The following is a 22,895-nucleotide window of genomic DNA, read 5'->3' on the forward strand; positions in this document are numbered from 1 at the left end:
AGACATTCCACTGATCACATCAGTTAGAAAGCTACGGCCTGATGCCTTAACAGCAGAGCTGAAAAGGGGCCACGTCCACTACAATTGGGAGCTCCTTGAGACATTGAACCAAGGGAGGGGACACTTGAATGTGGGTTCGCTGGCAACTCCCCCCAGGTTGGATACAGTTATTTCTTGCCACTCAGTCAGGAACATGGTCCCCACTGATTCTGCTGGAATCTGAGCATAGACGTGGTGTATGACTACAATGGCCTGGCTGTGTTTGCTCCATTGGATGAACCATCCTACACATAGGCACATGTAGTGGCTCCCATCCATTACTTGTCAAATAACACACAAGATTTTAGATACTAAGTGGACAGAAGAAGAAAACAAATCTTTAAAGGCAAGTGCCCCTTTGACTCCCAAAGAAGGTATCTGGATATGTGGCACGCATATATGGCCTTATCTCCCTTATGGATAGACTGGTCAATGCACATTAAGCTTCCCTACTTTAGGAGACTTTACCGGAAATCCCCCAAAACGTACCTGCTTTAAAGTCCAAGGGCACTCACAGTCTATCTCAGAAGGAGTAGCCTGTTTCTATTATCTCACTCAAGTATACCAGTGTTAGTACTGAGCTAGAAATTTAAGCCTTACGTAAGTTCACAGCAACTGTCTGAAATGATTCTAGACAGAGCATTTTCTTGCTGAACCAACCAAGAAACAGGGCAAAGGAAAAATGAGATTTTGCAAAATAGAATGGCTTTACATATTCTCACTGCTGCACAAGGCAGGATCTGTGTGCTCATTAAACAAGAATGTACCTATATATTTTCTTATGAATCTAACATTACTGACCTCTTATCCCATATGAAACCTGCTATCAATAAGGCTGATCAGATTTCCTTTTCGACTCATTTAGTCTCTCCCTGGGAAATGGGATTTGGCTACTTTGAGAATCATGTTATGCCTTGTAGGCTTACTCTGCTCCTATTGCTGCTTATATTAATACTGTGCTTTAAGCATGTAGACCACCTCCTGATGCCTGGCCCTCGGGGCTCAGAGGAAGACAGGCAGTTAAGATTGTGTGGGCCACAAAGATGTCAGAGGTGGAATGATTGGTGTCAATGTGAACAAAACTAACTCCATCTCTGTGTCCCGCATTTCATTTCATTTTTTGAGTTTCTTTTTGAGTCCTTTGACCAACCTCACCGTCCTTAGCAAGCTTCCTTATTGATGATTATTCTGATTATCCCAGTTCTTTAAAATGTAGCCATAAATATTTTTGTTAGTAATACCTAGGGTCCACAGTTGACATTTGGCATTGGTTAAAAATTGAATGCCATGACAATCGAGATAAATACCAAGCCAGTAACAACATCGATTATAAAACAATCATCTATCACAAGACCACCAGGGGGTACATCCCCTGTGCTACAGCATTCTTTGTCTTGCCAATCATTAGTACCCAAGTTAATACTATTTGTTTAAGTACTGTAACAGCGGTCTGCTAGCAGAGAATATCTGCACAGACTGCTGAGTCATTTATTGTGCTCCAACCTAATATAAATGACCCTATCATAATCCTGTTATAATATATGGATTTGTCTGCTTCGTTAGAAGGTCTTAAGATACCTTCTCCTTATGGTGGCCATCACACCTTTCCCCACCATCACACAGCCCTTGGCTGCCCACCTCCACCCAGCCTCCCAGGCCATCCAGCGTCATAGCACAATGCGGAAATAACAGGATCACACAGGGAGAAGCAGCTTCCTGTCCTGGACAAACCAAGTTCCTTGTGCCCCATCCTGTCAGCATGGGTGAGTTCATCAAGGTCAGCAGCAGCACTTCAGCCTTCTTCCTGATGATGAAGACACAGCACGGTGCTCATGTCCACACCAATTTCAGAAGTGAGTGAAAGTGAGAAGGGTGAGGGTGGAGTCCATATATGGTAAGTGCCTTTCAGGAGACATCTAGAACCAGAATGTTGGTGTGAGCCTAGAAAAAGGCAGCTATTCCACAATTTCTGTAAACCCTTACCGAGAAAATAACAAGAGATGTAACCGAGGGTGAACAGTTCATCAGACTACAGATCAGTCGTGTTCCTTCCAAAAACAATTAGAAAATTGTTTCTGTACATCAAGCAGAAAACCTGAGCTTGAAAAGAGTACACACAACTTTGGGAGACTATCTTATTTAACCCTGGGTTGTTGTGTTTTCAGATTTCAGCAGTTTACAAATGAAATGCTTTGTTCTAAGTGGCCAATAAAAATAAATCCAGAATTTAAGGTACTTTCCCCAATCAGAATCTATAACTTGAGCATTCAGGCAAACATCAAGTCTTTTCTCTTGGTTCACAGAGCCAGCCACGTTTTTAAAAACTGAAAAATATTTGACATACAATATAGCGTGAGTTTAAGGTGTAGACATATTGACTTGATCCACTTATATGATGGTACAACTGCCTCTGTAGTGTAGTGAACTCTTCTGACAGTGGGTGTTTGGCTGGAGCCCAGCAGGCCAGGCTGGGCTGCAGTGCCTGCCGAGCTGGCTGGGGACGGAGAATCCACAGCATACTATGGGAAATGACACAGCTTCCAGAAAGGCTGGGCACAGAGGAGAGAATAGGCCTGCAGGCAGATGGAAGACGTGGGACCAAGTGGAGGACAGGAGCATGTTGAGGCATTGCTCCCAGAGTCCACTGAGAAGCAATATGGGTGTGGCCGGCCTGGGGTCTCCGGGAGGCAGGGTGGCTCTGGGTGTGGGAGAGGCACTTCTTACAGAGAGGGGACCTGGGCTTCTCCCACCCATGCCCTCAGCTTGACCCTGGGGTCCATAGCTGACATATGGCATTGCTTAAAAATGGAATTAATATTATGGTTGTTGCACAAATACTAAAATGCTACCTTAAAACATTCCCAATGCTGTAGATACAACAGAAAAAGTAGTTAACCCCCTAACAATGTAACTTCAAACTTTAATTTGTGGTGGAAGAAAATTATAAGTGAACAATAATTTTTATTAAAAATAATAAAAATGTGTGAATATGGTATCTTGCTAGTTCACACTATCTCCACCCCAGGAGGTACCCCACATTCCATGCAGCTCCCTTTCTGTGTTGTTCTAGGGTGGGAGTGCCCAGGGATGTCAACCCTGCCCATTTAGGCCTTCCAAAATCTCCCAGGAGCCCCTGCACCTGCCCATACAGAGCAGCGGTTGCCAACCTTTCGGACCACCGGTTAGCGACCACTGCACCAGAGCATGGACCTCGGCCTGCGGTCCACACCACTGCTAGCCTGCTTTGTAATGTCTCCCCTTCCTGCTCCTTGGCCTGGAGGAGCTCAGCCAGGGACCCCCTGTGCTCAGGGCCTGGGTTTCCTTCAGATCTTGCTCCCAGTCCCCAGCCTCATCCAGTGGCATGTCCAGGGAGGCCTGGTCCTTATCAAAGGCCCCCCAGGTGGTATGCCACTAGGACATTAGGCTCACGTTGGTCCCAGGAAGTTGGGCAGCAGGAGTCATTGACAGCCCTCGGTGGAGAGGAGCGTCCAAGTGGGACATCTTGCTCCTAAGGTTCTTAAGTGCACCAGGTCACAGGAAGGACCCTGTGAGTGCTGTTCTGCAGGTGCCCTCATCTGGGTGCTGAGTCTATCAAGAGTTCATGTGGAAGTGAGCCGAGGTCCAGGGCACTCTCCTTGTAAGTGGCTGCCCTCTGTGGAACAAAACACCAGGGAGGAATCCAAGGGGCAGCCCTTGGTGTGAAGGGTCCCAGGTGAACCTGGCACATGAAGCTTTGCCTGCAGTTCTGTGGTTGCCCTGGTCTGGGTTGAGTACACTGAGTCCCTGGAGGTGGGCAGGGATCCAGGACACTCTCATTATTGGTCAGCGGCTGCCCTTGGTGGAAATGGAAGTCCAAGGAGGAGATCTCGGATTTGGGGCCTGGAAGCAAGTGTAGTGCCAAGCTACCCTCTGCTGAGTGTGGTGTGAGGGGCTGGCAATGGGTTAGAAGTCTCACAGTCTGCAGGGTGTCAGAGGTACTCTGCTCTCCTGTTTGGCAAGGGTCCACCGGCACCCCTGTACCTCCACTCCCCGGCCTAATGGGAGTGCCAGGGTAAATAGCCTCGCCAGGCTGGCTGCAGAATGGGATGAAGCTCAGACTTGAACCAGAGAGGAGCAGGAAGGTGGGTGCCAACACGAAGGTGTAGCACAGGGAGTGAGCAAGTGGTATGCCATCAGGGAGGCAAATGACAAGGGGAAATCGAGGCGACCAGCAGGAGGACCTGCAGTGGGCACTCCATCTCTCTGTTCGTTATGGCCTTGGGCCGCTACCTGGGGTTTTTATAGCCATGACACCCTGAATTGGGGCCTGCTCCACATCCCCTCACGCCCCCATGCCCAGGTGCCAGGCAGCTTTCACAGGTACCAGTGCCAAGCTTTGCCCGCTGCAGCATCTGAATCCCTCTTTCTCAATGTAGTCTACATCACAAGTGGAGCATGGGGTAGGAGGGTCCCAGAGCAAGCAAGGGACAGGCTCTTGGTTATGTGGTGTGGACCCTTAGTCCAGGGGTTTCCATGGTGATACTATAGGCTCCCCGGATCTGGTGCTACAGCTGCTCCCTTTGCTTCTCCATTTCAGCATGGACAGGTTGCAGGTGGCCTAGGTCAAGGAGGAGATCCCCAAAGGAAAGGTCAACATATTGAAGGTCCAGAGAGTGGGCTGCTCATCTGAGAAGATGGAAGTGCTGTAACTAGACAGCACCCCATCTGCCCTCTCAGGCAGCTGTCTGCCTCCTCCCCATCACTATGGTCATCATTGAAGATTTTAGTCCCAATCGCTGCTGGCACCACTACATCCCTGTCATCATTTTCAATGGCTTTCACATCCACAAATGTGCATGTGATGGCCACACGCCCTCAGGTGTCGCCTGGAGATTGGAAGCCACAGGAGGGCGATGGAGCAGAAAGATGGCAACAGGGCCCTCCCTAATCACAGATGACCCAAGACTTCTTTACATGAGAGAGAACTGCCCAGTCATTGCTACATTGGCGTTCTGTGCTATGCAGACACAATGACTCAAGGCTGCTTCTCCATTCCATAACACCCCCCCCCCCCCAGAAAGGGATCTACTGGACCTGCATCTCCCCATCAGCTTCCGCAGTGCCAGGCATGGGGTTCCTCACTGTCCAGAGTCACAACTTGTAAAGGCGACAGCAACTTTTTCATTCCCCAACTGTTCCACCTCCTTCTCTCCACTGGGCCTCAGCATATGCTCTTCCTCATCCTGGAGTGTTGGCCACCTGGCTAGTCCTACCCATCATTGCACTCTCAGTCATTTCCTTTGGGGTGTCCTCCTGAGCCCCCACTAGCTCAGACACCTCCTGACTTACTCACTGTCCCATCACAATTGTGATCATAAATGTATGTGTGGGACAGTCTGATCCATGGCTTCTTTCCTCATGACACTGAGCCACCTGAAAGCAAGCAGCCCTGATTAGATTCCCCTCAGTACGTCTCCCCCACCCTGGTCTCAGCACAGTCCCAGCACACAGAAGGTGCTCAGACCTGCAGAGGTGTGGGCTCACAAGTCTTCACGTTCTGCTTCTGTGGGGTCAAGGCCTCAGTCACAAGGTCCTTGCATAGATTTTCCACCCAGGCCTTTTCTCACTATAGCAGTAATTTCTAACAGATGACCACTGCACCCCAGAAACTGGGCATGATGAGAGAGCCAGCTCCTGGGGCTATGGGGAGAACCCCATGAAGAACACATAAAATGCTTGGCTCCCTGCCTCCTCACCCATCACAGCCCCTAACCAGATACACAAGTACTTCAGGTTCCCTTTGCCCAGGTCCTTGCTAGCTTGAGGATATTCTTCCACTTTCCATTCATGGAGGTGGCTGCTGAAAGAGGTTCTAGGACAATCCACAAGCCAGTACAGTGTCCAGCAGGAAACAGGGAAATACACAGCAACTGCATCCCACCTTCTTGACTTTAAGAAGACACAGGATAGATCCCATGGGGCTGGATCTCTGGGGCAAGTGAAGTTACTAGGGGTGATCAGGGTAGATGCCAAGAGCCTGAGGGCCAGTGGGGAGGACAGCCTATAAAGGAAGAAGTTCCTGAATGAGACAAACTGTAGGCACAGTCTGAAGAGATGCAGACCTAGGAATACCAGGAGGGGTCTGAGCTCTGCCCCAGTTGGCTTGACCACAGCTAGACAGTGGGTAAGGGAGACATCAGGGATTGGTGAGTGGTCTGTAGGTGCCACTGATGAGGTGGATCCTAGCAGAGAGTTTGGGGAACACTGGGCAGCACGAGAAGGGTTGAGGTGAAAGCCTTAGGGTTCAATTGGGACTGCCCAAAAGGCAGAAGAGGCATGGGTGGGGGAATCATGGGCCTTCTTATGCTTGGCCCAGTAAAAACTCCTGCTGATCTTTTTTTTTTTTTTTTTTTTTTACAGAGAGAAAGGGAGAGAGCCAGAGAGCCAGAAACATGGATGAGAGAGAAACACTGATCAGCTGCCCCCTGCGCACCCCCCACTGGAGATGTGCCCGCAACCAAGGTACATGCCCCTGACCGGAATCGAACCTGGGACCCCTCAGTCCACCGGCCGACAATCTATTCACTGAGTCAAACCGGTTTCGGCATCCTGCTGATCTTTCAAGGCCCTGTGCAAGTAGCCCTCCTCTCTGCTCTCCCAAGCATGTCAGTCAGCTGGGCCTGGCAGGGCCAAGTCACACACTCCCTCCACTACTGCCACTCACTGGCTTTATGAGGGCGTGGTCATCATCTCCACTGTCCACCAAACTTCCATGTGGTGACATTGCCATAACCTACACTTTCCATCAACCCTTTTACCCTCCCAACTCCCCATTGGGAAGAGTTTGTCAGGTTTTCCATTTTTTATCAACCCATTTCTCCCTTCAAACCAATCAGAAAGAAGTCACTGTGAAATATTCTCTCAACCCTCATCTTCCTCCCAACAGCTCTCCGAGAGTTATATAGTAATCTCCATTTTTCATCAAGGGACAGCAAATCATAACTTCATTATACCACAATCTAATTCTACCTGCCAACCACACACAGGGCAGGTATACTAACGTCTCATTTATACCTCAACCACTTCCTCCACTGAAGCATATGCAAGCACAATGTGCCATCAACTCAATTTACTGTCCAGGTCCCCCATGTAATCTTCTCACTTTCCATCAATTCAATTCCCTCTCGTAATAATCTGTGGGAAACAGATGGTCAAATTCTCTATTTTCAGTGGACTGATTTCACCTTCCTAATCACCCATGAGGAAGGCAGAGCATAATCTCAATTTAAACCAATACTATCCCTCCTCTCAGAGCATAATGTCCATCTTATATCAATTTTCTTCATTTCCAACTACTAATGGGGAAGGTGCTATCACAGTCTCCATTTCCGAAGCGAGGAAAGCAGGAGCTCAGAAGATGAACGCCCAGACGCAGGCACCCAGCTGGTAAGTGGAGGCTGCAGAACAAAAACTTGGCATCGGACTCGCAGCCGTGCTGTACAGCCTGCTGGTGACATGAATGTTCCATAGCAACCTTAAAGAACATATATAGACATGCTGCCAAAAATGCCTAAAAATATCTGAAAAGGAAATTGGAAATTATCTGTGCAAAACCCAGCAGTTGGGAATGGGGGCAGAGATGGGAAGAAACGATTTTATAGGCCTCATGGCAAAGGGAGGAGCATGCGGAGGAGGGAGCTTCCCAAGGATTTCATCCGGATGCAGGTGCTGATGGGAGAGGCTCATATTTGGATCCCAGCTTACCTGTTAAAGATAGTTAGCTATGTCCCCATCCATCCCAAACCCTGAAGTCTACCCAAGGAAGGCACCTTCCTCAGGAGCCATACTGCTCAAGGGTGGCCATGTTCTTACAGGACCATTCTTTGAAAATTTTGGCACGATCAGCACTCCTTGCATTATAAGTATCCTTTTGGGTCAAATTTATATTCACTGCTGCACAGAAATCTCAGATAGTATCTCACTTAACAGTCTAAACTTGGGCAACTGAGGATTTAATGAGCAACTGAGGACGTAAGGGATCCAGGGAAACTTCCTCAACACTCCCAGTAAGTGTTCACAACTGCAGACATCATCTCTCCTGAGTCTGTGGATTTACTTCTTTGTCTCATGTCAGGGGACCCAGTGGCTCTCTGCTTCCTGCTCAGACAGACCTGTAATCACTTTTTGCATGCACTGCTTCCCCGCAGTGCTTTTTTGAGGATGAGACCGACCATTCTGGTTCAGTAAGAAAGGCTTCTACTTACCCCCCTACCCTCCTACCAGACCAACCTCAATGGCACCCAGAAGCTCTGGAGGCCTCTTCACCCCCTTCCATCTCGATCAAGGTCTGCCCTGCCATCCGCCAACCTCCATAAGTTGTTCCTCCACTAGTCAATGCCACTGTGTCACCAACCCCATTTTCCTCGGCCTGTCTGGACCCCCCACTGGATATACTATGGCAGAAAAGAGAATGGGCTATTTTCTGTGAAACACCAAATAACTCCAGGAATCCAACAGTAGATTTAGGGAAGCTTAACTCAAGGTAAGCATGATCAAATAGGCTAAGACAATGGGGCTGCTCAGAGAGTATCTGTGCCAGAGTGGGTGAAGGTAGAGCCTAGAGTAAGAAGGTCCTGAGGAATGGCAGGATCTTTGACCAAGAGCCAGGCCAACCCCACCAGCCAAAACTAGCAATAAGGGGTATCTTCCTTCAAGTGACCAAGGTAAGCTGATGCTGGAGAAACAATGAGAATATAATAGCAGGGAACCTGTGGGTCCTGGGAGCTACACCATACCTCACCGCCACATCCAATATTACAGAAATATGAAAGACATCAGAATAAAGGGTTGAAAAAGTACCAAACAGGAATGCTAAGAAAAACTCCATACCAAGGCTCATTATAATGAGACAAAGAAGTGTGCAAAGAAGCTCACAGAAAGAAAGAACAGTTTGCCTATAAAGAGTAACAATCAGATTAATATTAGACTTTCAGCAGAATTGATAGTTTCAAAAATAAAATAAATAATGGTTTATAGTAGTAAAGGAAAATAAGCTTGAACCTTGAACATATGTCTAAGTTGCTGTTCAAGTGAGACAGCAAAGTAGATATTTGTGTATGCATACAAAGCCTTAGCACACAAGGACCCATACTGAAAACAATCTTGGAGGAAATAGGAATAAGGGTTCTTTGCCAACAAATTCAGAACCATATTAAAGAAAATTTTGTGTGTGTGTGTGTGTGTGTGTGTGTCCAGATTTAAAAATCTAGACATATCCACTTGGTGAGAGGAATTGACATCCACTTGGTGGGAGGAATTGACAATAAAAAAAAAAAAATGGAAAAATGAAGTAAATAGACATTTTTCCAAAGAAGACATCCAAATGGCCAATAGGTACATGAAAAGATGCTCAACATAACTAATCCTCAGAGAAATGCAAATCAATTACCACAATGAAATAACACCTCACACTTGTTAGAACAGCTAACTCAAGAAGATAGATGTATTGACAAGGATGTGGAGAAAAGGGAATCCTTGTACACAGTTGATGGGAATGTAAATGAGCTCCTATGGAAAACAGTATAGAGATCCCACAAGAAATTAAAATAGAACTACTACCATATGATCCAGCAATCCCACTTCTGGGTATATATCCAAAAGAAATGAAAATGTATCAAAAAGATATCTTGAGCCTGTCCACATGGCCCCTCCTCTTTGATGACATCAGCACTTCCTATTTAAATGCTTAACCAAACTTCTTTCAAGATCACCAACTCATTGGCACTAAAATATAAATGTAACCAGTATCCAACTTGGTTCTTTGATCTTTGAACACGATTTCCCTGTCATTAAACAATGTGTTACAGATATTAAGGCTCTTTGTTGATGTATTCCTACATTTATTGTAGCATTACTCACAACATCCAAGATATGGAAACAACATAGTGTCTACCAATGAATAAAGAAAATTTGCATGTGTGTGCGCGCACGTGTGTGTGTGTGTGTGTGTGTGTGTGTGTGTGTGTGTGTGTGTGTGTGAGATGGTGTATATTATTGGGTCATAAGAGAGAAGGAAATCCTGCAGTTTGTGACAACATGGATGAACCTGGATCTTGAGTACACTATGCTAAGTGAGATGAATCAGACAGAGAAAGACAAATAATGATTGACATCACTTATATTTGGAATCTAAAAAGGATAAACTAGTAAAAACGAGCTAGAGGGTGGGGGGATTTGGGAGATGCTGATCAACTAGTAGATCAGTAAGTCCTGGGGATCTAATGCATAGTGATTACAGTCAACAGTACTGTGTTATAACTACTAAGAGACAAATGTAAAGAGCGCCTGGGAAAGCACATGAGCATTTCTTTAATTGTCAGCTGAATTCAGTAGCATTGGCAGAGCCACATCCTGGAAACACACCCTGCCAGAGGCAGGAGTGTTGTCAGCTTGACCTTTAGCCCAGAAGCCAGGGGGTGGGGTTTGTTATCTAAATCCAACCAAGCACTGCAATGAATATGACTCAGGCCCACCAAAGAATGCACATAATTTCCTTTGAATTAACCTTTAGTAAAACTTGCTGGGTTTTGCTATATAAAATAAGCATGTTGTATTGGCTCTGGGTCCCTGTTTCTCCATCAGAGGACAGTGATCCCACAAGGCCCCAGCTTTTTCCTTACATCTCTGTGTCTGTCTCTTTCATTTTCTCAATCCCCAGCAGGAGCCGGACCACTCTCTAGCCACAGTAGAAGTGGAAAAGAGAGAAATATTTACAGACAAGATCTTAATTGTTTATACTACAGGAAAGAAATAATTTTGTGATATGACAGATGTGTTAGCTAACATTATGGTAGTAATCATACTGTAATATATCAATATATCAAATCAACACACTGTACACCTTAAACTTACACATTTATATGTCTATTATATCTCAATTTAAAAAAAGAAAAGTAAATTTTGCCTTACCTACTACTACCTAGGAAATATTCCAGCCTCCCTTTTGTTTTTAGTTGTTGTGAGGATATAATCATTGATGTAAACTATTAAGGCCCAAATAGTATACAATGTATTCACAACATAACCCTTCTCCTTCTTACCCTTTTTCTCTCTTCCTTTCCCACTCTCACTCTTAACTCTCACTCTTATTCCTTCGGTATCTCCACTGACCCATGCAGTCATCCCAGAATCTCCAGACACTTGGTGCTAAGCCACCTGAATTTTAATCACAATGAAAAGGAATTCAAAAAGGTCAATTTGCTTAATTTTCCTAAAAGACAACTCTATCCTACACCAGTGATAAGGGCAACTTCAGGGTCTGAGATCTTTTTAGAAGCAGAGCCACGAGTAAACACCAATGGTCCCTCCTGGAGCCACTTAAGCTGTGAACTGGGCTGCCTGTCCCACATCTGTTTCACTCCTTGCCTACTAAAAAACAGCACTGCTGTTTGCTGACATGTAGCTCTGACTGATCAAAGGATAATCCCAAATGACTGTTTCAGGAATGGGCATGACAAAACTTGTTGTTCAAGGTTTCTCATGAATGTATGCAGTCTAATCCAGACACCACCAGTGCTCTGCAAATGAAAAGATGTAAGTAATCTCTTAAGTGTTTTGAGGGAATAAATTGTTTTTTTTAAATGGAGATATACAAAAAAACAGCCATGTCTTGTTATAGCTACATCCTACAATCCAACCACAAGAGAGATAAAAGCCACAGATAAAAACTAACAAAGGCGGGCACAGCTGAGAAACTTATAGAGAAACAGCCTAAATTACGCCCAGCTATGCCCAATCTACCTCCTGACTTCCATTCAATGAGTAACATTTCTTAATATTATACTACTACTGTTTCTATAATCATAAATATATATATTTTTAAAATATCAATGAGTAAAAGGGAAAAACACAAATAAAATACAAGCCATGCTCAATGAGAGCTTATCCCTGAAATACCAGACAATTCTCCCTATAACTTTTTGCTGGATTGGTACGTAACCTCCTCCTCATATTATGTGATATTTTTAATTAAAATTGAGTCTGTGGCCCTAGCCAGTTTAGCCCAGTGGATAGACCCTTGGCTATAGACTGAAGGGTCCTGGTTTTGATTCCAGTTAAGGGTATATGCCTGGATTGTGGGCTCAATTCCCAGTGTGGGGTGTGCAGCAGACAGCTAATCAATGAGTTTCTCACATCATTAATGTTTCTATCTATCTCTCCCTCTCCCTTCCTCTCTGAAATCAATAAAAATATATTTTAAAATTGAGTCTGTGCTTTTTATGAAATGCTAAGACATGCTAAGACAAGAAGAATAAGGATCAGAGACATAGAATGGAAAGGGGCTTAAGGGAGAAGAGACTGCTAAATTTCAGAGCCTTTCCCTCTCCCTTCCATCAAGCTACTTTATAAAAAATCTACACTGAAAAAAACAAGTTGGCGGGGTAGGTGAGGAACCAACCTGCCGCCTGGCACAACAATTTCAGTACTACAACTAAAAGACAAAACGTCTATTACCCAGAACCATGGGAAAGCTGGCTGAAAGAAAAAAGAGCACAAGTGCTGAAAAGCTGAAAAACCTAGATACGGAGGCACTGGAATTGGGCTGTTGGTGGGCAACTGAGCACGCGGCTTTTTTTTTTTTTTCAATCAGAAGGGAAACAAGCTCCTGATCACTTTGAAATCCAGTTTCTGGGGTCATGCAGGGGACCCAGATGCTTACGAGGAGAAGCTGGTCTGTTGGCCAACAGGTCTGAAAGTGAGATTGACATTTTTGCAGAGGTGAGCACAGCTATCATTGTTTACTGCACTGGAGCTCGGGGACTTGGAAACACTGAAAGGCAGAGGCAGCTGATGGTAGTCATCGCTGTTTGCCATACCCTAGCCTAGTGACATCCTGAGACCCTACCCCGCTCTGAGGCCCCACCCTGCACATTCTACAAACCCACCCAGGCTCCACACAGCTGCTTTTGCATAAGCAGCGAAAATGCTGAGAAAAGGAAGGAGATCTCAAACAAAAGAAATGGAGGAGAACAAAAAACTGGATATAGAGTTCAAAACCACGGTTATAAGGTTTTTCAAGAATTTCCTAGAAAAGGCTAAGAAATTTAACAAGACCCTCAAGGATATGAAAAAGAAATTAAACCAACTAGAAATTAAACATACACTGACTGAAATAAAAAATATTGTACAGAGACCCAACAGCAGACTAGAAGAATGCAAGAATCAAGTCAAAGATTTTTAATACAAAGAGGCAAAGGACACTCTTCTGGAGAAGCAAGAAGAGAAGAGAATCCAGGAAGTTGAAGATAGTGTAAGAAGCCTCTGGGACAACTTCAAGCATACCAACATCAGAATTATGGGAGTGCCAGAAGAAGAGAGAGAGCAAGACAATGAAAACATATTTGAAGAAATAATGAAAACATATTTGAAGAAAACATATTTGAAGAAAACTTCCCCCACCTGGTGAAAGAAATAGACTTACAAATCCAGGAAGCACACAGAACCCCAAACAAAAGGAATCCAAAGAGGACCACACCAAGACACATCATAATTAAAATGCCAAGAGCAAAAGACAAAGAGAGAATCTTACAAGCAGCAAGAGAAAAATAGTTAGTTACCTACAAGGAGTACCCATACGATTATCAGCTGACTTCTCAACAGAAACTATTAAGGCCAGACAGAAGTGGCAAGAAATATTCAAAGTGAGGAACAGCAAGAACCTACAACCAAGATTACTCTACCCAGCAAAGTTATCATTCAGAATTGAAGGGCAGATAAAAAGCTTCACAGATCAGAAAAAGCTAATGGAGTACATCACCACCAAACCAATATTATATGAAATGCTAAAAGGTGTTCCTTAAAAAGAGGAAAAAGAAGAAAAGAGTAAAGAAAAAATTATGAACAAATACATATCTATCAACAAGTGAATCTAAAGGTCAAGTGAATTAAAAATATGAGGAACAGAATAAACTGGTGAATATAATAGAATCAGGGGCATAGAATGGGAGGGGATTGATAATTCTCAGGGAGAAAGGGGTGTCTGTGTGGGGGGTATGGGAAGAGACTGGACAAAAATCATGTACCTATGGATGAGGACAGCGGGGGGCGGGGGGGAGAGCAGTAAGGGCAGAGGATGGAGTGAGGACCAGGTGGAGGGGAGCTATGGGGGGGCAGGGGGAGAGAGAGAGAAACAATTGTAATAATCTGAACAATAAAGATTTATTTATTTTTATTTTCTTATATATATTTTATTGATTTTTTTACAGAGAGGAAGAGAGAGGGATAGAGAGTTAGAAACATTGATGAGAGAGAATCATCGATCAGCTGCCTCTTGTACACCCCCTCCTGGGGATGTGCCTGCAACCAAGGTATATGCCCTTGAATGGAATCAAACCTGGGACCTTTCAGTCCACAGGCTGACGCTCTATCCACTGAGCCAAACTGGTTTCAGCTAAAGATTTATTTTTTAAAAATTAAACAAAAAAAAAAAAAAAAAATATATATATATATATATATATATATATATATATATCCACACACACACACACACACACACACACACACACAAACACACACTAATAAAAGAGAAATATGCAAATTGGCTGTACCTCTGCAATGCCCACCAGCCAATCAGGAGTTAATATGCAAATTAACCCAAAAAAAGCTGGTGGGTTAATTTGCATACACAGGCGCAGAGCTGCAGGACAGGGCCAGACACCTGCTATGAGGGGGAGGGCAGGCAACAGAGGGAGCTACAGGAGTGGCACTCAGGCCAGAGCAGAGAAGACTAAAGGCTCTGGCCAGAGTGAACACTGAAGGCTTCAGCCACAGTGAAGACAGAAGACTGGCTGGAGCAAAGGGCTGGGTTCTGGGTGCCGAAGGGAAACCAGTGCCAACAGCCAGGGGAAGGAAGGTCTATTGCATGAATCCTGGTGCAACGGGCCTCTAGTCAATTATAATCATAGTAATATATTGAACAGTTCAAAACTCATGGCAATATTCTCAACCTGGACAAGATGACTTCTTAGGCAAGGGAAATATTTTACCTCATTCCACTAAATGAACTACTTATTATTTTTGGTGTCAGAATTGTCCTAATTTACTACAGCTGCCTCCTTCTCCATTACTGTTCAGTTTGTGCTGATAATATAATATTAGCTGACATGAGGTCCAGAAGTTTCCAAGGACTATTGTAGGACCATTAGGGAAATTTGATAACATTCCTTTTTGACTCTAACACTAATGATGTGAAACATTGGCCTATCCTCTCAAATTTTTCTTTCTCCCTTTACCTACCCTAGATCTACACAACTCTCTCATTTCTCTACTCTTATACTCAGGCTATTGAATGTGGTAGAATAAAACACACACTTGCAAAACCGATGATAATAACAACACACACAATGCACCATTCCCCTCATCCCACAGAGAGTTGTATGATCCATTTGTGCTCTACATCCCATCCCCTCCTCTTCCCCTGGGTCTATTAACCTTCCCCTCTCCAGTTTCTCTATTATCTTCTTCCCCTCAAAATTAAGTCCCTCAGACTTCTACCTCTAGTCAAGATAGAGAAACAGTGAGATTTGCCTCTCCATCTGAGACAAATGTTTTTTAAAAGAATATGTACAAAACAATCGTTTTCCACACATTAGACATCAGACAACAAAAGACAATGATGCCTGAAAGGAAATGAAGGAGGTGAGCATTGTAACGGGCGTTTGCTTACAGCCTTGAGAGAGTTTCTAAGCTGCAGCACAAAGTAGGGAACCCAGGTGCAGCCTGGTAAGCTACTGGTACTTCACTTGAGACAATGGAGCTGAGAGTCTTCAAAGACCAACCTGATCAGAATCCATAGGACAGCTGCACAGAGAGGGAACTCAAGAGATCTCCAGAGAGTCCCACGCAAGTACTCAGCAGAGTTCTTAAGGACCTGTGTGTAATTGTAATGGGAACCCAAGTTTGGCTGCCTGCCACCACAAAAACCAAACCCATGAGACAGATGCTGCTGAAAAAGGAAGTGATTTTATTCAAGTGCCAGTCACCTGAGGAGATGGGACTCTTGTCACAAAACCCATCTCAACATCTCAATGCAGGCAGAGGGTTTTATAAGGAAGGAAAGACAAAGCAGAGCAAATAAACCAAGGAGAGGGGATTGAAAAGTTCTCTATGTGCAGGCCAGCACAGTCCATCCCAATAAGGGCCTCAAATCTGGTCAAGTGATGGTCTAATGTGTGACATCCTGATCTTCATCATCCTTGTCCTACATCATCCTAGTTCTATGGCTCAAGGTCAGCAGAGCTCCTGGAACTGGTACAACTGAAGGTCAGAGTCTGCATCTTCAACTAAAAGGTCCCTCCTTGCAAAGGCTTTCCTCCATTACACTAACCCCTACTCTATAGTAGCCTGTTTTCCTTTCTTTATAGCATTTTTCACAATTTCAAATTATCATTTATTTTTATTATGATTATAATTACTTAGTACTATTATTTTCTCACATGCGTATTTAGAACATGAGTTCCACAGTGAAGAAATCATGTCTGTTGTCTTTACCACTATACCCTTGGTGACTAGCGCAGTTCATAACTATTGTGGGCTCTCAAATACTTACTGAAAATAAGAACCATGACCAGGATAAGTTTCCTGATGATCAACAATTCCCAAGGTAGTTAGCCCTCAAATCCCCCGATTTGGTTCCCCTTAGTTATAAGAGTATACTGAGTACTCACCTCTACCTGAGTAACATTGATGACCAGCACCACCACCGTCAACACTGCAAGCAGACAGCAGAAAAGCCGGGGTCTATAAAAACTGATCCACATTATCTGGCTGTGTCTTGATCACCCATGGCTAACACCATGCTACCTTCACTTCTCAAAACTCCATGTCTTTATTTTCCTGAGCTGCAGGTGAGCTTTCAGATTCATTTGCTTCTTCTCTGCTAGCATCCTTCAGAGTTCTGAGTATAAAGGAGAAGCTGGGATTCAGGTAAGCAGCACATTTTTCTTCAGAGGATTCCTGCAAGCAGGGAAGATCAGAAAACAGGGTAAGAGGAAAGATACCACATTTCTTTAACCTTGAGAAAGCCCAAAGTCATGTGGGGAAAGAAACCAGCCAGGGACAGTAACATCTATTCCATATCCAGACAATTTACTGAAACCCAACCCCAGTCTTCTGTGTAAATACAATGATATTGGTCCTACTACCTATTTAGGTTTTAACTTGTAAGAGAGCAAACATGAATGTCTTTAAACTCTTAGAAATTGCAAAGTTAAAGTAACTGTTAAATTTCTACAGAAGTCTAAGTAAAAAAAAAAAAATCACTTCAATTCCATTAAAGTGCAAGTCATATAATATTATTGGAGTAATTATATTTAAAAAGCATTAAGAGGAAACATTTATGACTTTTTGTGGAATTCTGGAATACTGTGCAAGCCCCCTGACATACTCTAAAAAACAAGAGTGCTGCCCCTCTGTATGGGAGAAATCAGGAAACACGCTTTGGGTCTCCAGCTCCCCCAACACATATGTGGTCCCTATGTTCCTTCAGCTGAGAAACAAGCGACAGAAGTAAAGACACCGGCCCTGAAGACACAGGAGAGGAAAGCTAAGCTTGCAGAGAGACAGGACATCCAAATCCTCCTTCACCAAATCTTCATCGGTTAGAGGCAGAGCACTTCAGAGTCTGCCACTCCTGTATGTCCATGTAATGAATGCAAAATGCTCTCCCCAGCTGCTATTTTGATATAAGTAAGCAGATAAAGTGTTAGCATTTTATTCCCAGTGAGGCTTTCCATGGAGGGCAGGGTGGAGAGGTAAAGAAGAAAAAGGCGAACCATACCGCAGCTCAGAATACCGCAGCTGCACCATCACTGCCCGCAGCTTTGTGTTGGAACTGGTAAGCCCCCTATTTCCTCACTCACCTACTCACCCTGTGTAACTCATTCCCATACCCAAGGACCATATCAACCCTTCCTCACCCCAGCTTCATGAAGGAGACAAGGCTAAGCTATGGCAACTTACTCTCCAGCCTCAAAATTACCATAGCACTTACTATTTTCACTTCTGAGCTGATCTTCCTATTTTTATGTATTTCTTGTCTCCCCAATTAGACTATACCATTTATGGTTATATTAAAAACTATATATACTTTAAAAAAAAAAACTTAATGATAACAGTATATCATATTCTTTGACTCTCTCACAGTACTTACTAGTAGCTCTTTCCATGATATAAGTTGATTCAACATTCCACACAACAAATAATTCTGGAGGCCTACTCTGTATTGCACATTGTGCTAAGTACCAGAAATTCCCCTGGAAAAGCTTATACTCATATGAGGCAAGAGGTAGTTCCCCTCCTAAAATAAAGAGGAATAAATCAGCACTCATAGCCACTTCCAGAGGGAGGCCAAATACTGTGAAAGGCTTGCACTTAACCATTTCATAGTACATTGCCTCACTCCAATTTGGATTTATTCCTGGGATTCAATGTTTGTACAAAATCTGAAAATAAAGTAATGTGAAACAGCACATAAACAAAATGAAGACTAAAAATTATATGATCCTATCAACCTAAAAATGCAGAAAAAGCACTTTTAAAAGTGCAGATCTCATTTATGATAAAAACTCTCAGCAAAGTAGGACTGGAGGGAATATACCTCAATATAATAAAAGCCATATATTAAAAAAATCTGACATTATACTCAATGGGGAAAACTAGAAGTGTTACCCTTAAGATCAGGAATAAAACAGTAATGTCCACTTTCACCACTCTTATTCAACATAGTACTGGAAGACCTAGCCATAGCAATCAGACAAGAAGAAGAAATAAAAGGCATCCATATTGGAAAGAAAGAAATAAAACTGTCATTATATGCAAATGACTCATAATACTGTAAATAGAAAACTATAAATACCCCACCAAAATACAACCGGAACTGATAAGTGAATTCTGTAAAGTAACAGGATACAAAAATAAATATTTCAGAAATCAGTTGCATTTTTATACACCAACTAGAGGCCCAGTGCATAAATTCGTGCACAGGTGGGGTCCAGCCAGCCCACCCTGATCAGGGCCAATTGGGTCTAGCCAGCAGGGGGGAGGGACCATAGGAAGTTGGTCAGCAGGCCCCTCCCCTGATGGAGTGAGGGGGCTAATCAGGGTTGGAGAGGGGCCGGCAAGGAGAGGAAACTGGAGAAGCTGGGGCTGAGCATGGGCCCAGGCTTCTCAGGGAGGACAGCCTCAGCAGGAAACAGAAACCACCAGAAGGCTCTGCAAACAGGCCCTGAGCTCCCTTTGGCCAGGCGGACTCAGAGCTGGTGCCTGTGTGTGTACCTTAGACACAGCTCAGCACTCGCCTTTGTCTGTTGCTCAAATCCATTGCATCGAAAACTTGTTCCCTTCTTCTCTTTGGGCCCTTACAACAAATACAGGCCAAGTGGGAGACACAGGTCCCAGTGGCAGAGCCAGGCCTCACAATCACCCGGAATTTAGGCCTAAGGCAACTGGGTAGCAATCTCCACAGAACAGAACACACTGTTTTAGTCTTAATTCTCCCCTAAAATGTGCCCAGCTGCTCCTCTTTAGCAGCAATAGACTGAACTAGGGAACGAAAGACTGAATTTCCTTTGAGGTGGGATCCAATGGGAGCCAGCTGGTGGCAAGGCCCCTCATAGGCAGCTGCCTTCCCTCCCAAGCTCAGTGTGTTCTGATCCAATCTGTTTCTGACAGTGCCGGTCCTGGGCTGCTGGTCCTGTTGTGAGGGGATGGGGGAGGGACGGGAAGGTCCACAGTATTTCTCTCTGCCATTTTCCTGGCCCGAGCAGTACCCTCCAGCCCGGTGTGCCAGGCGGCTGTCACTAGAGCCAGAACTCAGAGAGCGAAGGAGCTGGCCCACGCCGAGAGGGACCTGTAGGTGGCCAGGCCACGCCCTCCACCTGCTACTCAGTCTCGCTCATGTGGACAGATCCAAAGCCCGCTGCCCGAGACTGGCACCACGTGGGGAGGGTCGTGGGGAGAAGAGGGGCACCCTGACCTGCCAGCCTTGGTGACAGTCATATCAGTGCCCAGCTGATTGAATTCATTCCACAGAGCCTTCATCTCAAGCTGCACACTCACACTGGCCACCTGTGCCTTGGTGGCAGCTGCACAACTGGCCCTGGGGCCCTCGGGCTCAGCAACGCTGGTGGTGGCCCCTGCAGCCAGCATCATAGCAACGGGTCATTCCACCATAGTGGTCACTGGGCTTTTATTATATAGATAATGAACTATTAGAAAGAGAAACTTTAAAAAATTCCCAATTACAACTGCATAAAAAATAAAACAACACAACTAAGAATAAATTTAACCAAGTAGGAAAAAAGACCTATACTAAAAAAATTATAAGACCTTGAAGAAGTTACAAATAAATGGAAGCAAATACTGTGTTCATGGATAAAAATATTAACATAATTAAAATGCCCCATACCACCCAAAGCAATCTACAGATTCAACACAATTCCCATCAAACTGCCAATGGCATTTTTCATAGAACTAGAATAAATAACCTAAAAATTTACATGAAACCACAAAAGATCAAGAATAACCATAGCAATCTTGAGAAAAAAGAACAAAGTTGGAGGTATCAGAGAACAAAATTGTAGGTAAACGCAGCATTTACCTCTTCCCACAACCACATCAAAACTACAACTAAACTACAGAATAACCATCATTCAGAACCACTTAAAATCAAGCAGAATGGAAGTTCCACAAGCACAAAATTAAAGAAGCCACATCACATCAGGTAGGAGGGGCAGAGACATGGAAGAGCTGGTCCCACACCCATATGTGGTGGATAAAAATCAGGGAAGATATGTCAACTGTGTATATTCCCCCCTGAGGAGCATGGGGTCCCAGTCCCACATCAGGTCCCCCAGCTCAAGGTTTCAGTGGCCCCCATAACTTCTGGCGTTAAAAACCAGTGTGGATTGAGGAGGGAGGCTGAGGCTGCTGGAACCCCAGGTAGGTCCTCTTAAAAGGGCTTGTGCATGGACTTGCTCAGACTTACCCCCTCTAAGCTCCAGCGCAGGGGCAGCAACTTGAGAAGTACCAGAGACATACCCAGAGGAACTGAATTATGTGACATCGGGGCGAGAGCTGGAGGGACAGCTTTCTCCGAGACGGAAATGCTGGCAAAAGCCATTTTTCCTTTGATGAGCCCTTTCCCAGCAGAGCCAGCATTTGGGCGCCATAGACATTTGAGAGCCCATCCATCTAGCTCCCACTGTTTGCTGCCCCCTGGTGATTACTGGAGATGCTGTCCCACCCAGCTTTTGAGTCCATTCTAGTTGTTTTCAGTGGCTTTACCATAGGAATGGCCTATCTTGGCTCAGGCTTCAGATTTTCCTAAAAATATCTCAAACAAGCAGCCATCTTGTCTTAATGAGCCCCATACCTATCTCTAAGTGGCCCCAGGCTAGGCACTAGCAGCAGCCAGCCTTACAGCATGGCCTTACCTGGGCACCTCCAATCCCAGCACAAGAAGCAGCCATCTGAAGATCTCTTTGTAAGTTATGCCTTTGTAACACAGGTGATGGCTGACCTTAGCTTGCACCTCCCGGGAGGTCTCAGAGCCAGCACACCCAGTGGACAGCTTCAGACCACATCAAAGCACCACCAACCAATCACCTGTACAAGTGACACACTCAAAGGGTGGACTCAGTGGGTACCAGAGCACTGCTGAATTAAGTCCTGCTCTGTGTGATAAACCCCTGCACAGCTGATCCACCAAGGTGGATTAAAGGTCAGGGGTCAGTGGTCACAGCCAGTCCTTGCAGCTGATCAGCCTGAGTAAATCCCTCCCATTAACATGCCAACAGCAATCTAGACTCAATTACAACAAAGGGATATACAACGTAAGAGGGGTGTATACCTCAAGTGCCCACTGGGGTGGTTAGGAAGGCTATATATACCACTGGAGCTACAGGACATCTACTATATCAGGACACAATATGAAGCCTAGGAGGCATAGCAGCTTAATACACAGAAACAAACACAGGGAGGCAGTCAAAATGAGGAAACAAAGAAACATGTCTCAAATGAAAGGACAGGACAAAACTCCAGAAAAAGAACAAAATGGAGACAATCCACCAGATGCAGAGTTCAAAACACTAGTTATAAAGATTCTCGAGGAACTTAGTGAGGACCACAAGAGCCTAAAAAAAGAACCAATCAGAAATAAAAGATGCACTAAATGAAATAAAGAAAATTTAAAGGGAACCAACAGTAAAGCAAATGTAGCTGAGAATCAAACCATCAATTTGGAATATAAGGAAGCAAAAGCACCCAATCAGAACAGCAAAAAGAAAAAAGAGCCCTAACAGGTTTGGCTCACTGGATAGAGCATCGGTCTGTGGACTGAAGGGTCCCGGGTTCAATTCTGGTAAAGGGCATGTGCCTCAGTTGCAAACTCAATTCCTGGCAACCAGGAGGCAACCAATTGATGTTTCTCTCTCATATCAATGTTTCTCTTTGTCTCTCCCCCTCTTTCTAAAAATCAATGGGAAAATAACCTCAGGTGAGGATTAACAACAGCAAGAATCTAAGAAAATGAGAATAGTGTAAGGAACCTCTGGGACAACTTCAAGTGTACCCACATTTGCATCATGGAATGTGAAGAGCTGGAAGAAAAAGAGACAGAGTGAGAAATTAAAAACGTATTTGAAAACTAATGACTGAAAACTTCCCTAACTTGGTGAAGGAAATAGACATAAAAGTCCAGGAAGCACAGAGGAGTCTCAAACAAGATGAACCCTAAAGATTTTATACTCTTTCCTGACCTATGTTGTATTTTTCTGACCCTAATCCCCTTTTCCTGCAGAATCAATCTGAGTGAGGAGGTA

General features: G+C 44.4%; 1 protein-coding gene across 5 annotated transcripts in view; it reads right to left on the reverse strand.

Annotated features, from left to right (window-relative positions):
- NXPE3 (neurexophilin and PC-esterase domain family member 3) overlaps positions 1-22,895 on the reverse strand; it is a 69,668-nt gene that overhangs the window by 34,035 nt on the left and 12,738 nt on the right. For all 5 annotated transcript variants that reach the window (XM_084875469.1, XM_084875470.1, XM_084875472.1 and 2 more), the window contains exon 2: positions 16,743-17,031. In XM_084875469.1, the coding sequence (XP_084731595.1) occupies positions 16,743-16,835 (93 nt within the window). In that variant the 5' untranslated portion in view covers positions 16,836-17,031. The remainder of the gene's footprint in view (positions 1-16,742; positions 17,032-22,895) is intronic.

The sequence above is a fragment of the Pipistrellus hanaki genome, assembly GCF_964339955.1.
Source record: "Pipistrellus hanaki genome assembly, chromosome: 2".
Lineage (NCBI taxonomy): Eukaryota > Metazoa > Chordata > Mammalia > Chiroptera > Vespertilionidae > Pipistrellus > Pipistrellus hanaki.